Source organism: Nuphar pumila, chromosome 17 (genome assembly GCF_984573655.1).
Source record: "Nuphar pumila chromosome 17, dmNupPumi1.hap1.1, whole genome shotgun sequence".
Classification (NCBI taxonomy): Eukaryota; Viridiplantae; Streptophyta; class Magnoliopsida; order Nymphaeales; family Nymphaeaceae; genus Nuphar; species Nuphar pumila.
The window spans coordinates 60,528,755-60,546,022 of NC_143265.1; the positions used below are offsets into that span (position 1 = coordinate 60,528,755).

General features: G+C 38.1%; 1 protein-coding gene across 2 annotated transcripts in view; it reads left to right on the forward strand.

Moving 5' to 3' along the window:
* Nucleotides 1-17,268, forward strand: part of LOC149812018 (Tetratricopeptide repeat (TPR)-like superfamily protein) — a 228,728-nt gene that overhangs the window by 117,070 nt on the left and 94,390 nt on the right. For both annotated transcript variants that reach the window (XM_089993921.1, XM_089993922.1), the window contains 2 exons: nt 2,568-2,636; nt 2,734-2,790. In XM_089993921.1, coding sequence (XP_089850047.1) covers nt 2,568-2,636; nt 2,734-2,790 — 126 coding nt within the window. The remainder of the gene's footprint in view (nt 1-2,567; nt 2,637-2,733; nt 2,791-17,268) is intronic.

Consider the following 17,268-nt stretch of genomic DNA (forward strand, 5'->3'; position numbering starts at 1 on the left):
CAACTTTGATATGACAGATCTTGGCTTTTTATGATATTTCTTTGGAATTGAAGTAACTTACTCACCTTGTGGTTATTTTTTGTCACAGACTAAGTATGTCACAGAGATCATAGAGAGATCAGGGCTTTCAGATGAAAAACGGGTTGACACTTTAGAGGTCATAAATGCAAAAATGAAGAAGGATGATGGAGAACCTCTGCAAGATCCAACCCCATACAGACAAATGATTGAAGTTTTGTCCTACCTTTGTATTACTTGTCCTGATATCTCTCATGCTATTCATTCTGCCAGTCAATTTCAGCATGCTCTCACTACAGTACATATGAGTGTTGTAATGAGAATTATTAGATATATTAAGAATTCTATAAGTCATAGATTGTTTTTATCATCTTCTTCCTCATTAGAAGTCATTGCATACTCAGATTCTGACTGGAGAGGGGATGTGAATGATAGACGCTCAACTACTAGTTTGTGTGTTTTTGTAGGTGCCTACCTAATCTCCTGGCGGTGCAAGAAGCAATAGATGATGTCTCTCTCCTCAACTGAAGCTGAGTATCACGCCATGACAACTACGTCTGAGTTAGTATGGTTGCGAAAACTACTAGAGGATTTGAGAATTGACACCATAAAACCTTCCAGATTATGCTGTGACAACAAGAGTGCTGTATATATCGCGAGCAATCATATGCTTCATGAGAGAACAAAACACATTGAAATGGATTGCCACTATGTTCGGAAAGAATTTCTATGTAAGACTATCATACTGCCTTATGTTCCATCAGAGTATCAACTCGCGGACTTCTTCACCAAAGCACTTCCTTCACCCAGATTTCACTTCCTACTTGGCAAACTCTCGGTTGTTAAGATATACATATACGTGTATATATATGTATATATACATATACATATATGTTTTATTGTTAACCAAAATACCCATTAGGGGTATTCCAGTCTTTTGTTTGTAATAGGCGTCAACCTCTAATGGGCTGACATTTCTGCATTTTATTTCATGTATTTATTTTTGTCTTTTTCCTTTTTCACCTTTTTGTCTTTTTCAGATTTGATGGGACAATTCCATATAGCTGTTGGAGCTGCCCCAACAGCTATATTTATGACCGTTGGGTTCAGCCCAGAGTTACCAGTCGAGGAAGCGGGAGTGGGAAGCGATACGGGAAGCGGGAGCGGGAAGCGGGAAGCGAGGCACTTTCAAAAATTTAGGAAGCGGGGGAAGCGTGAGATTACTTAGAAGAAAATTCTGAACCGTCTCAGAAGCGATCTAGGAAGCAAACCGAAAGCGACCTAGGAAGCGAACCGGAAGCGAGGGGGAAGCGGAAAAATGGAAAAAATGGGGGAAGCGAGGGGGAAGCGTGGGGGAAGCACGTTTCCCATAAAAGGGAAGCGCATTTCCCAAAAAAGGAGGACGCTTCCCCTCACGCTTCGGAAGCGCGACGTTTCACGCTTCCGAAGCGCGCTTCGGGGAAGCACGCTTCCCCTTTTACCTAGGCGCTTCCGGTAACTCCGGTTCAGCCCCAACAGCTATATGGAGCTGTACCCTATTGACTCCATTGTATTATATATTGGCCTCTTGTGGCCTTGTATTCTCAACTCATTCTTGAGTGCTTCTATGCAATAACAAGTTTGTAGACCCTTGTGTGGGTGCTTTCGTGATTCAATCAAGTATTTTTACTTGATTGAAAGTGTGTTCTTGCATGTGTATCAAATTCAATCCACTTCATTCCAAAGCAAACCGGAAGCGAACTGAAAGTGAGGGAGAAGCGAAAAAAGGAAAAAAAGAAAGAAAACCAAGAAGGAAAAAACGAAAAAGGGGAAAAAGACGGGGAAGCGCGCTTCCCCTGGTCCTATGGCGCTTCCAGTAACCCTGATAAATGCTCTTGATATTTGAATTTAATAAAATCTTAAATGTGCCACCTTGCACTTTAGATGAAACTTTTTGGGGCTTAGGGTTGGCAGATTTCCTCAACTTAATGAAACTGTTAATATTTATTATCGTGTTATTTTATTTGTTAAATGACTTTTTTATCTTTTTGACATTCATCTTGTGATGACTCCTTGCATTTTAGGTTAAATGAACCTCGTTATTTGATCGATTGAACAATAACTTGTATTAATTTCTTGTTCTGTTTTGTTTCATGGTGTTAAAGCCTTTGTTGAGTGTGGTTTTTATTTGCACATGTTGACCTGATCATCTTTTCTGGCAAGGATTTAGGTATAACTCTTATTTTTTTTCCCTGAGTTGCTGTGCTGATGTCATAACTTGTTAAAACTAAAATTTTTTGAGGTCTTTCTTAGTTGATGGTTGTTTTTTCTCCGTTGGAGTTTCTTCATTTGAGTTCCTTAGAGATCCTATTCAAACTAGTCTAGCAGTTGGAAGTTGGAACCTATTTTTTTTTTTTTTTTGAATCTCTATTTTCATAGGCTTTTGTTGCCTTTCTCCCATGCTGCCATCTCTATATTCTCAAGGGAGTCATCTTTTTTGTTGTTAGTCATAGTATGTTTGTTTTTTTCTTCAAATTTAAAGTTCTTTTTTTCTTAACGTTTCTTCCTAGGTGTTGCATCTTCTTGGAAATCTCAAAGATTCTGAGGCTCTTATCCGAGATTCCATTAGGATATTGGAGGTATTTAAAAGAAATACTTGATTTCTTCTGATTATATGAATGCTTGCAAGTTTTTAACGATCTTTAATGGTAAATTTACATGATCAAACTTTTACAGGAAGCAGGTCAAGGGGAGTCATTAACTTGCTTACAAAGAATGCGGCATCTTGTGCAGGTAGTGCACTTATAAGATGTTCTTTGTGACTTTTTAGCTCTATAAAGCTTAAATCTTATAAAGTTTTAGCAGCATTTTGCTCAGGGCATGTGCCCTTTTTTCTGCTCGTTTGCATTTTAAAAGCTGTCACTTATCATGTAGATTTTCATGATTGGTGGGGCTACTTTTGGGCCCAGTAATGTTCCAATATCAGGTCTTACGATGCCTTTTCTATATCTGGTGAAACTGTTTGAGATCTAAGTGTGCTATGAAGTTTTTTTTTGACTAGGGGTGGGCAAGGGGGCCAGCTTGAACTGGTTAGTGGGAGGGGCTTCACTCGGGCTTGTCAAATTGACAGGGCAGCTCTAAACCCTATATGTGTTGGATAACCCATGGCTCAAACCATTGAATAGGAGCCGACCGGGCTGGTCCAAGTCCATGTCTGGGTGGGCTTGACTAGCCTGTTAATGGGCAATGGGCAGGTTAAGCATGGAGCAGGATTTTAGTGGTCTGGGCCTAAACCGTGACCTGGCCAGGTTAGAATCTAAAATAAATGGAGTCGAGGGGTAATCAAACTCATAGGTCATCAGCTCAAATGGAGCTTTTCAAGTCCAATTGTTGATGGGGAAAGTGAAGCTGTAAGATTTTTGTGCACTTAATTTTCAAAGGGAATGAAGGTGGTATCTTCTTGAGATGATCGATGAGTGAATCCATAGAATATAGATGGATGGATAGTAGATATGGCCAACTCTTAGTTTTTAACATAAAAAAGCTTATAGTCTTGATTTTCATATCGCTTGGCAAACTGTTGCTAGAGGGATCACAATCACGATCTCAAAATCAAGAAAGACAATAGATACCTAGTTTCATATTTTTTGTCTAACTGTTGCTAGAGGGATCACAATCACAGTCTCAAAATCAAGAAAGCCAATAGACACCTAGTTCTTATAGTTTTCCCAGCAAAGGATATTGTGCTCGATTGTGCTGTTACCTTTAGTTTCAATTCACAAAGTGTCATAATTGATCAGTATCACCAGCTTATATTTTGCCAAATTCTGTGCTGGGGTGTTAGTTGAAATATCGAATCTTGTATCATTTGGGCTGCGTAAAGTATGAGCACATCTCATTAACTGGTTGATTAGGACATGTATCTAGATCTATGACAATGGATCACCTTTATAGGCATGTAAACTATTTGAAACGGGGGTGACTAACTATTGCAAGGAATATTCTCATTTACAAGAAAATCATAGATTTTGGTATCACCTTGGACCCAAAGCAAATGTGAAGGAAGAGAAGATGTTAGGGGCTCCTCAATAGCAGTATTCCTAATGTTAGATACCGTGTAATAGCCTTCTTTATATATTAAAACTGTTACACTTTAGTACAATGACAAAATTACCTCAATGTCAGCCCCATACATAATACAAAGGGAAAAGTGCACATAAACAACAAGCCATACATCTAATAAATTTGAATCTATAGTTTTGTTATTTAGAAAATAGACCAAGGGCATTTTGGTCATTTTGTATAAGGGTAGTTCTGTCATTTAGAAAATAGATCAGGGGCATTATTGTAAATGCCACCTTATAGCTGTTGGGAGCCTCCCAACATCTATTTGGAGGCTCCCATTTGTCTCCTTTTGTTTATAAATAAGGGCTTAAAGCCCTTTGTATTCTTAAGCTTCTTAAAGCTATTCTTTAATAAAGTTATATATTTTTTACATTGCTCTTGCCTCTTTTTGAGATCTATTGAATCTTTTGTGTGTGGTGTGCCTTAGTGCACTAGTTCTTTGTTTGGAGATTGTGTTTTTCTTGATTTCATCACCTTTTGGGGGAACACTCATACTTCATTACATAGTATCAGAGCTTGGTGGTCAAGCTGCATTTTCTTGGTGCCTCTTGAAGCTTGTTGACACATGTTTGGTGCCTTGGGAAGTGAGCCACTCTTCTATTACCTTAAAGCTCATTGCGTGAAGAGTGCTTGGTGTTCTCCTTCTTGCGGGAGTGTGGTTTTGAGGAGCATCCTTTCAGTGAAGTGCTTCTTGTCTCCTCCCTCTTTTATATATAGTTATTTTCCTTATTTGGTTTTTCCATGGAGCACGAAGCCAAAATTGAGCTTTCTTTCTAGCTCAATGGAAGTAATTATATGATGTGGGCTGTGGCAATGAAAAATCATCTTAAAGGCAAAAAATTATGGGAATGTTTCATTGGAACCATTGTCGAACCCAAACTCAAACTTACTAAGGTTGTGGGTAGTGCCAAAACGTCTCTTGAAGGAGGGGGGAGCGTACAAAAGCTATTAATGAATACAATGCAAACTTCAAGATTGGGAAAGCAACCATGTAAAAATACTTGCATGGTTTATGAACAATGTGTAAAAGTATCTTTAATAAGATACTATAGTCGATGGAACGATATAAATGTATGAACATACACACACTAAGAACACTTGTGCACAAAAGCACAGAACACGAAATCACAAATGTGCAAATGCACTCATAAGTTTCATAAACAATAAAAGGGTTGGGCAATAATCCCCAACACCCTTGAGAGAAATACAAGAGGGAGTGCCCATATTTATGGGGCATTTGGAGACCTTGGAAGGGGCTCCACATAGTCGTTGGAGCCCCTCCAACGGTAACGACTAGTGTGTTGGGCCCCTCCCAAGGTAGGTACAATACATTAATTAAAAGAAAGAAAAAAAGAAACAAAGAAAAAGAAAAAAGAAAATACAAAAACATATTCATAAAAAAAAATGTGTAAAATGCCTAAACTACCCCTAAGACTAAAGATAGGAATATATATTTTATATATATAATAGGTAAATACATATACATATATATAATATATGTATATGCATTACCTTATATATATATAAAATATATATATGAAATTACAAGTTTGATTTACATAATTTAACACCCCCCTCAAACTTAGGGCAAGCTGACCGATAGTTTGCCAAGAAGGAAGTTGAACCGCGGAGCGCACAAGGCTTTAGTAAAGAAATCTGCCAACTGGTATTCGGACGTGACATAAGGGAGATCAATGACTCCCCGGAGATATGCTTCACGAACATAGTGACAGTCCATTTTGATGTGTTTAGTCTGCTCATGAAAGGTGTTATTTTTCGCAATGTAGATTGCACTCCTGTTGTCGCAACACAGCTTGGTGGGCCCTTCAATTGTGATCCCCATGTCTTCCAGCAGTTGATGAATCCAAACAATCTCCATGGTAGTAGTTGCCATAGCACGATATTCAGCTTCAGTTGAGGAGAGCGACACCTTTTGTTGCTTCTTGCATCTCCACAAAATTAGTGTCTCTTAAGAATACACAAAAACCAGTGGTGGAGTGACGGTTATTTGGGTCACCTCCCCAATCAGAGTCAGTATAAACAATCAATTTTAAATCGGATGAGGAGGACAAAAAAACTCCCTTATTTAGAGTACCCTTTATGTATCTTACGACTCGCAAGATGACACTCATGTGAACTGATGTAGGCGCATGTTGAAACTGACTTGCAGTATGGACCAGAGTTACCAGAAACACCTATAGAATAGGGGAAGCACGCTTCCCCGGGACGCGCTTCGGAAGCGCGGAACGCAACGCTTCCGAAACGCGAGGGGAAGTGCAGGTTCAATTGAGGAAGCACGTCCCCCTTTAAAGGGAAGCACGTACCTCTTTAAAGGGGTACGCGTACCTCTTTAAAGGGGTACACGTACCTCTTTAATGGGAGACGCGTACCTCTTTAAAGGGGTATGCGTACCCCTTTAAAGGGGGACGCTATTATGGAAAGGTCGAATTTGCCCTTAATTTTTTTTTTACACATGAATATATTTTTTATCGAGGTTAAAATGGGTATTTTATAAAACCCGTGAAAAAATAAAATCGAAAGGGGCTTAGGGTTTTGTTTTTTCACGCGTTCCGACTCCTCTCTCTCTCTCTCTCTCTCTCGAGTTTTCAGCGAGCTCCGAGTTCCGGCGACCTCAAAAAATTCCGGTGGCCTCCACCGACTTTCGAAGATGAAGATGTTCACCTTCAGGTACGCTATCTTCTCTTACCCCCCTCTCTCACGCTCAGTCACTCTCTCTGTCGTGCGAGCTCCCCTCCAGTCAGCAACACCAGTGGGATCCAATAGGGTAGTTTTGGGGAAAGTGATCAAGGGTTTTTTCTTTCTCGGTGTAGATCTATCGCAGGGGTTGCTAGGTGTAAGATTCTTTTTCTGGGTGTATATCAAGGGTTTTTTTGTTCCTGTAGATCAAGGGTTTGTTTGTAGTTTTTTTAGTTTCTGATTCTTTATCGCAGCAGTTTTTTTTATTCATTCTGCATGAAGCAGTGGGTTGTTTTTTATTGTCTCCATGATACGCTATCTAATGATGGTTTAAAAACTGGCCGAGTCAACCTAGTGACTGGGTGTCACTCAGGCATTTACTGGGTCAACCCAGAAATGAACAAAACTTTGCTGATAGGGGTTCAGGGGCGCAAATAGGGGTGTAGCAAGAAAAAAAAATTGGTGTGATAGGGGTTCATGGGCAGCATCCTCCTTTTTTTTTTGAGATAAAATAAAAATGGCTACAATTATTAATAAAAATCTATTTTGTAATAACCTCAATTTTTATAATTATTTATTTGAAAATAACAAGTATTTTTCTAATTTTGGGCCTTGGATCCGTTATTGGATCCATAAAAGGATCCATAAATAACCCACAAAAGGGCGTCAAATTATACTTATAATAGTAATTTTTAATTAAACAAATAATTAATAGCATTTATAAGAAGAAAAATAAATTAATTTTAGTATATAGGGGGGTCGGATCCATAGTTGGATCCACCCGGATCCAACTGAGGATCCACTGTGCAGGGGCGAACCAAAACCATTTTTGAAATGGATCTGGTATCGCGGGTCAAGGGCTCGGACCCGGACCCGATGTCACTTATTAAGGGGGGGCGTGAAACAAAAGCCCGATAAACCCTAACAGAAAGAAAAAAAAGGAAAGGGGCAAAGAGGGGGGGTTACGCAGAGCGTAACCGACCTCCCCCCCCATCTCGGCGTGAAAGGGGGAGGAGTCTTGCCGATAAGAGGGAGTGGAGAGGGGACTCTCTTCCCTCGCCTCTCTCTCTCCACTTAGTCCCTCATCTCTCTCCCTCGTCTCTCCCGTCTCTGTCTGCGTGCGCGCACCGGAGGAGAGGAGGTCGCCGGCGAGATTCGGCCACCAACAACCACGACAGCAGCCGTGAGTGGAACCTTGGCCACCAGCCACCACCGAAGGCCACGGCAGCCTCCGATCGTCGGAAGAATCGTCGGAAAAACTCCAATCAGGTACGGGGCTCCTATCGAATTTAGGTGAGGGATCGAACATGGGTTCGATCCCATGTATTTCTTTGAGATGAGGGTCCATGGGAAACCTTTTTTAGTAATACAGGATCTACCTGTGTTCTCTGTTTTTAGCTGTGTTTTTATTGTTTTCCAATGAGAAAAATACGTGTTGGGTCAATTTGGGTTTTGTGGGATTTGGCTGATGGACCAATCGAACTCGGTTCGATTGGCCGATCAGGCCTCAGCCATGATAGCAGACCCAGCCGAGTGATCGGCTGGGCATATATATATATATATATGCTGCGCATTGGGGGGGGGGGGTGACCAGCCCAGTCGACCCAAGTCGGCTGGTGCTGCGCACCTTTTGAACCATGCCATAGCAGGCCCAGCTGACCCAGTCAGCTGGGAGCTGGCCTGTAACTTGATTGATTCAAAAACAAAAAAAAAAGAAGGGGAATCCTGGCCATGCCCCAGGCTGGTGCAAGACAGTATGAACGACCCTAGTTCCTTGTTGCTTGGTGTATGATTTACATTTTGTTTTCATTTTAGGGCACCAAGGGGGCTTTAATATGTAGATACCAAATATAGGTTTAATATGAAAAGCATGGAATCTGCACATTTGAACTTGTACTCCTTATTTATGCAATTTCTCAATGGTTTGTAAACTCTTAATACACAGGAATGACCACCTGTAACTTAATCAGGTGTAGTGTTAGGTTTAAAATTCAGTGATTTTTAGGAGTATAGTTGCTAAAATGAATATCAGTTAGTGTTACTGGACTACACTAGTATGTGCTGAACAATTTATGTCAATTGAATACTTTAGTGTATGCTGAACAGTTACTAGAAATCGTGTACTCGGTGAAATTCTGACCTTCCTACCCTATCATACTAGCGTACCCTGTTAACCTTTGATTTGACATAGTTTAGCTGTATTGCAACAGTATGACCTGCCTTTGCCATATTGATTTTTATTGCACCATCATAAATTGCTTCCACAGCTCTAACTTTCTTGAAACAGTAGGAAGTGACTTCACTTGATTAAAATAACATTGACTATTGGATTTTTTGTATTAGGTTACACCAGATCGTTTACTTTTCCCTATTTATGAATATTTGATATAGCTTCCCTTGAACGTCTTGTACTATTAATATGATTGCAAAAGTTTGTTTGGTGGAGGTGCATACATGATGTGAATGCGTACAACCCTGACATATAAATTTCTAAATCCGGTTTATATGCTTGTGTGTGGGTAATAACTCATGCTATGAATGGAAGGTTTTATGTATTTACATTATGGGACATGGTTAATTATCATGCATGAATGATTTGGTTTCAAGTGCATGTGCATATATGGGATCGAAGTCTATTGGCATGCATAAATCTCCTCATGAAACTATGGATGAATGCATGTGTGTTAAGTGATTACATGAAAGCACTTACACATGAATGGTTACACGTGCTTATGACTGCGAAAGCTCATGTACATTGTTAAAATGGTATGAATGAATGTGCATTTGGAATTATGTTGATATAATTGCATACATTGCAAGTTATGGTTTTTGCATACGATGCACCGATGGCCAAATTGGACCATCATCGGCCTGGAGAGCCATGGGTTGGGTTTTCTTTTATATATGTTTTTAACTGCATCACTGAAACCACATAAGATGGTTTGGCACTTTACTACACTGTTCTACTGGTTTATACGGGCTAGAGTCCCGAATGGGTCCCTGCAAGGGAGGATGCGGGGTTTTCACTTTACTTTTGCATATGTGTGGCAAACTTAAAGAAATTGACTTAATTAAAAATATAATAAATAAGAACAGTGTAATTTACATTCTGGGGTATCTCATCTGGAGTATGAGAATCTTGGATATCCGGTCTTGGGGAGGCTGTGAGGATACAAAAACTCTGTGTGCGTTGTTGCCTCTGAACCCGATATTGAGGTTCTTCTCCTGGCCACGGTTTTAGGGAGAATCCGCCACTTTACCCGGGAGTGGTGTGTTAGTCACAGCTGTGAGTTTATGGTACCAAGGAAGTGACACTTGTGGGCGTGGGGTGTCCCTTGTGTCCCCGACATTAGATGTGGAGGTCTAATGTTCCGATGGATGGTGCTGTTTCCTGATATCGGTCGAGGGCTAAGTTGGAACCCAGTAATAAAATACAAATTGTTTGTTAAGCTACCCTAGGAACCTACTTGACCTCGGGGTTTGTACCCGTTTGGTATATCCGCGGGCCACAGTAATTAAAAAGAAGAACTTAAAGATGTGTGCATCTAATAGGGCATGCATATGGAAATATGGAACTTAAATGAAAGATAACAAAAGAAATCATACATTGCACATAATCATGCATTTTTCTGTTATGCATTAGATTATGCATGTTTGGATTATTCTTGATATCATGACATCATTTGGTAGTAGCATACGCTTTACTTTGTGAAATCATGCTGAAAGGTTTGATTATTTAGTTATTGATATATGGCACTGTTTACTGTTCTTGACTGGTGAGTATATGCAATTATTGGTAGTTATGGATATTTAAATGTTGCAAATTTTATATCTGTACTCACTCAAATCACTGCATGAAATCTTATCCATGTTCTTTCTCTCACCTGGTTTCTTTAGAAGTAGCTGTGATCAGAATTTCGGTTCTGACACCCTACTTTGTTGGTTTTTCACAGGAAATGGTGAACAGTGAAGTTGGACATGCATTTGGGGATGGATGAGTTATACTTGGGCTTGTCAGCTTCAGTAGAGGATATAATGGCTCTTTCTTTTGTCTTTCAGTTCTTTTAATTTCTGCAAGTGTTACTTTACTTTCAGTTGAAGAAAACCTTGTCTTTGAAATTTTCTTACTCATTAATAAAAGAGTTTTAGTTGGTTGATATGGATGATGATTGCAACTTCGTTTGTGGTGGATGGGCTATCCAATGGAAAGTGGAACTGTGAGGACCCCAGATCTCTGGGAAGGTTTCCGCAACTCTTTAGAAAAAAAAAAAAAAATTTCGCATCTTTAAAAGGGTCTGGATTGGGGTCGTTACATATTTCATATGGACGAATCAAACTATTTGCTGCAGTCAGGGTTGGGCTACAAAAATGGATAAAAATCTATTTCATATGGAATCGGAGCTGGGCTAATACTGAGCTTTTAATTTTTTTTTAACTGGACCGGGAGGCCCATATTTTGCTTTGATGAAGAGTTTTTGAGTGATATGGGGCTGGTGTCTGACTTGTGTGGTGTGAGGTTCAGCTCGTGAGCAGAGGTTTGATTCCTTCATTCTCTCTAGAAAGTACATTTAAGGAACAGGGGATTGTTAGAGACTATTTGTTTCATTTTTCCGTTGCAATAACATGATGGTCTTTATCTTTTGTTTTGTGTTATCATATGATGATCATTTATATTCTTATTTGAGACCCATGAATGAACAATATATTGGTTGAGAAACATTTCACATTTTGTGGTTGTTTAACTAAGTTTATTTGGTCGTCTTTTTTAGAAATAATGGTTAATGCAGTATTTTTTTATCATTCTTGTAGGTTTTAACTTTTAAGTCATTTTGACGATTGCTTGAATCCTGATTCCTGATCAGATTGACTGGATCACTTTTATTATTCTTTTACTGTTGGATATATATGGATTATTGATTTATTGTTTTCAATTTCAAAGTCAATAAAAAACATGTTCTGCCTCCACAAGTTGTCTTATGGTTTCATTATGGTGTTTGATCTTGCAGAGTTTTAGAATCTATTCTCTCCTTGATCTCTTGAAGTGATTTTGCTTTATTTGGATTCTGAACTTACATGTTGATCAAGTGAACCAAGCATGATAAAAGAAACAAAACAAAAGAGATACTTATAAGTATCCTATAATATATAAAAAATATATTATAGGAAAATTCTTGAATTCATATTATAAAAACATATTATACAAAATGTATACCAAGCATGATTGAGCTTATCATCCCTATTAAGTATGAATTCTTTGATATACTGAGCGTGGGCACACCCAGGCTCGGCTCATTTACTCTATCAGAAGAGTGGGGCAACTAGTATGCTGCAGCTAGTTGTTTAAAATTTTAAATAAATATCATTATTGCTAGTAACAGTCGGCCTATATGAATTTTGTTTTTCTTCGTTGTTATGTTATCTTATTTTGGCATTTTTTCATAAATGCAAACTTTTGAAAGAACTTTTTTTTGTTAAATTTTGTTTGCTTTATCATAGTATATTATAGAATCATAGATCTTTCACCTCCTTAAATGATGTTTATTTATTTGTTTTAGTAATTGGTAAATTATGAGTAATGATTTGTGTTCTTCACTCTCCATTATTTACTGTTAATAATAGTTTTTTTAAAGTGTTTTAGGTTGATTCTGATACTTTTATGATGCAGATATATTTGCATGTTCTTTGCTTCATTAATGACCATCTCAAGCTATGATCACGATAATTCTGATGACGATGACGATTCTTTGTACAATTTGGAGCATGAATCATCTAGTGGTGTTGGGAAGGGCAAGAAGAGGTCTTCTGCTTGTCCATATCAGTTTGAGGACCGAAACGAAAATTGTTTTGATGAGGAAGATGAAGAAGAATATGACTTGGATGACTACTATTCTGAAGATGACCAAGATGATGAACCACCTAGCATGCATAAAACAACAGTGCTATGGCGCCATGTATTGAAACAAAAGAAGAGTGAGCAAGAAAAGCAAGGTGGAACCCAAGTTTTTATGTGCATGCACTGCAAAAATATTTATCATGGGTCATATACTCGAGTTTTTGCACATCTCATGGGATCTCCAAAGGGACAAAGTGTTGGGATTGCCTTTTGCTATGAAGTTGCAAAAAATGCAGAATTGACAAAAAAAATTAAGAGGCAAGTTCGTCGAGTGGAGGTTTCATCAAGTGCATTTGAGTTGAGGAGATCAAGAATTGATACTCCGAAGAAGCCTATTAGTATGACTACATCATCTAGTGGAAGCCGAAAAACAGTTGATATTCGTGATACCTTTAAAAAGGTAGAAAGAGATGATGTAGATCACAAAATTATCAGATTTTTGTGTGCAAATGGCATACCTTTCAATGTGCTTCGATCACCATATTGAGAAGAGATGATATCTGCAGTTAGTAAAGTGCCCGGATATAAACCCCCATCATATGAAAAAGCGCGAACAACGTTGCTTGACAGTGAGAAAGAGTGTGTTCACAGGGAGTTAAATGAATTTCGAGAAAAGTTTGAGTAGTTTCCATTGTCTCAGACGGTTGGACAAATATCAAGAACAAACACTTGATAAATATACTTGCCTCAAACTGTTTTGGCTCGATGTTCTTATATGCAAGCGATTTTTCTAATGTGCAACGTTCAGCTGCAAACATTGTCGAGTTTTTGAAGACGGGATTTAAACTTGTGGGGCCTTCTAATGTAGTGCAAGTGATTACAGACAATGCAGCAAATTGCAAGTTAGCTGGTGAAGAATTAAAACAAACGTCCAAGTATATTTTTTGGTCACCTTGTGTTGTGCACACACTTAATTTGATCTTCAAGGATTTGACACATGAGTTTCATTGGTTGGGAGAAACATATTTGCAGAGTAAAGAAATTGTGAAGTATATCACAAATCATTCAAAAGCACTAGCAATCTTTAGAAGTAATGAAAAATTAGAATTAATAAAGATTGCAAAAACAAGGTTTGCTTCACATTATACTACTTTGAAACGCTTGCTTGATGTGAGGGAGAGCTTAATGCTCACAGTAATTTCAGATAGATGGAGCGATTGGAAGCAATCATGCACGGATGAAATTATGAAAAAAAGGGCTGTTACAACAGAAACAACTGTTCTTGATGAAGAATATTCGGATTCTGTACGTTTAGCATTATTGATTACAAAACCCATCTATAAGATGATTAAATTTTGTGACCAGGAAAGCCCTATAATTGACGAAGTGTATGAAGGCATGAACAACATGTTGGGGGAAATCAAAGACAATCTAAAAGGACAACCAGATTTATATGAAAAGATTCATAAGATTGTCTCAAATAGATGGGATAGAATGAATGTGCCTCTCCATAGTCTAGCCCACATGCTTACTTCAAAATATTACGAGTCGGAGTATCTCAAAATCCCAGCAGCAGGAGGGGTCAAACGAGTTTCTCCTGGTAAAAATTTAATTCTATCTATTTAATAAAGTTTAAAGTTAAATGATTTAATTATTTTATTATTTCATTTGCATTTCTCTTGTTATAGTTACTAAACATTTTTTTTTTTTGCAGAAAAGGATAATGATATCTTAGACGGTGTAATGCTTGCGCTTGAAGTCATATCTTCTGGAAATGAAGAGTTATCTACACTTTATAGGTCACAACTTGTGGCTTTTGCATCAAGAAGTGAAAGATTTAGCCGAAATGCAGCACGAATAGATGCACTGAATCCTACAATGTCATTGCTTAATTGGTGGCGTTTTTATGGTGGTGATACACCGGAGTTGAGAGCATTAGCCATTAAGGTTTTATCTCAACCTATTAACACATCTTCTGCAGAAAGAGTGTGGAGCACCTATAGTTACATTCGCAATGTTAAAAGAAATAGGCTCAATGAAGATCGTGCTGATACCTTAGTGTATATTCATTCCAATCTTCGATTGATTGACAGATATAATTAAACTGTGTTGTACTTTTGTTTTGGTATTTTTTTTTTCTTTTTTTATCATTGATTGTTTATTAGCATTCATATTTTATATTCTTGTTATAAAAGGTGCAACAATCGCTATAAAGAAGGGCCTAGTCGAAAATGGGATATCAATCCAGAACTTCCTATTGTAGAAGAAAATACGTTGAGATTAGAGGATATGCGATGGAGAGATTTGGATGATAGTTTACAACAATCAAGCACTATTTCCAAATCCAAACATAAAGATGCACAACCAAGAGCTCCATTACCTCCAATAATTATACGTACAAATGAAGTTGAAGAGGATACAAATCAATCCATCAGAGCTAGTAGAACTGCAGATATACAAATGCGACCATCAGTTCCTCATGGTCGGATTGATCGTTTCTTTAGCCGGAGACCTAGGCAAGGTATGTTGATATTGTGTTTTTTATATTTTAAATTATGGTTTTTGAACATTTTAACTTTTTAACGTATTCATTATAGGAAATGAAGGAAGGAGCAGAAGACATGGTCGTGGAGGACAAGATGCACGTGATGATGCAGAAAGTTCGCGATCTATTGCTGACTTGAAGGGGAAGAGAAAGATGACAGATTAATGAACTCTTGAATTATTTTTTTTTTTTTATGATGTAGTTGGAGTAGTCCAACTTAAAAACTTTTATGTTACTTTTTTGTCATGGTCTTATAATATTTTTTTGGTATACTTTTATTTTGAATCTTGCATGATGAAGTGAAGTAGTGGATTATGTTAATTTTAAGGTTAGACTTAGAGTTTAGAACTTTGTAGCTTATAATTTACAATTTAGAAATTTATAGCTTCTTAGGTCGCTTCCGGTTCGCTTCCTATGTCGCTTCCGAGACGCTTCCTATGTCGCTTCGAGACGCTTCCCGGTTCGCTCCTAAGTGGTCCCACGCTTCCCGCTTCCTAAATTTTTGAAAGTGCCTCGCTTCCCGCTTCCGCTTCCCGCTTCCTCGACTGACAACTCTGGTATGGACTGCATGTGATATATCTGGTCTGATAATACTCAGATACATCAAAGATCCTACAAGCTGTCTATAGGGTGTAGGATCCGAAAGAGGAACCCCATCATCAGTTTTCATTTTTGCCCCAACTATTGCAGGAGTTTCGCAAAGCTTCTTATCTGTAATACCTGACCTGTCAATGATCTCAGAAGCAAACTTAGTTTGAGATAAGAAATATCCTCTAGGAGAGTATGCTACTTCAATCCCCAAAAAGTAAGTTAGAAAACCCAAATCAGACATTTCAAATTTATCTTTCAAGATAGATTTTATACTTTTATCCCCGTTAGAATCACTCCCAGTGATGCGCATGTCATCAACATATAATAATAAAATCACAATCCCTGCATTGGATTTTCTAACAAATAGAGCAGTGTCAGTAAAGCAAGAAACAAATCCATTTTCGATCGTTACATAGTTAAACCTATCATACCAGGCCTTGGGAGCTTGTTTTAGGCCATAAAGTGCTTTTTGAAGACGAAGCACTTTTCCCTTGGGGGTCTCCATTCCAGGTGGAGCATCCATATAAACTTCTTCGTTTAAATCACCATTTAAAAATGCATTTTTAACATCCATTTGATGGATGTTCCATTTGTTGATAGAAGCAACGATTATAAGACATCAGACAATGACCATACGAGCTACAGGAGCAAAAGTTTCTTCATAGTCAACACCATACTCTTGACTATATCCTTTTACAACCAAACGAACTTTATATCTTTCAAGGGATCCGTCACTTTTAGTCTTTACTTTGAAGACCCATTTGCACCCTATTGTTTTCTTACCTTTAGGAAGACTTTGAAACTCCCAAGTTTCAGCTTTTCTCAGAGCTTCAAGTTCATTGTCCATAGCACTAATCAATTCAGGGTACTTTTGTGCTTCTGCAAAATTTCTAGGTTCTATATAAGAATGGATGACACTAAGACATGCTCTATATTTAGGTGAAAAAGAGTCATAGGAAATAAACCTAGAAGGAGTCTTTCTACTTCTTTCGGTTCTACGAGGGATTACTTCGTTCTGAGAAGCATTTGGACCAATATCATCATATCTTTCAAGAGCACTTCTAAAGTTGTTCCGATCTCTATGAGTATAGGTGATAGGGTCTCTACGTAACCCTTCAATATGTTGATGGGATGAAGGGAGCAAAGAGATGTTTTCCTCAGTTCCAAATTCATTTAAGTTACCTTGATCTGACTCATCATCACAAGAGTCATCGTCTTTATTCAGTAAATCAAATAGAAAAGAATAGTCCACATTCTCATTATGAGATTCACAACGTTTGAATCCACTAAGATTTTCCAAAAAACTCACATTTCTGGAAACATATAGTTTATCACTTTTGACATCATAACAACGAAAACCCTTTTGGGTTTCAGAATAGCCAAGAAAGGCACAATGAATGGCCTTAGGAGAAAGTTTATCATTCTTATCAGTAAGAACAAAACATTTACATCCAAAGACCCTTAACCTGCTATAATCAGG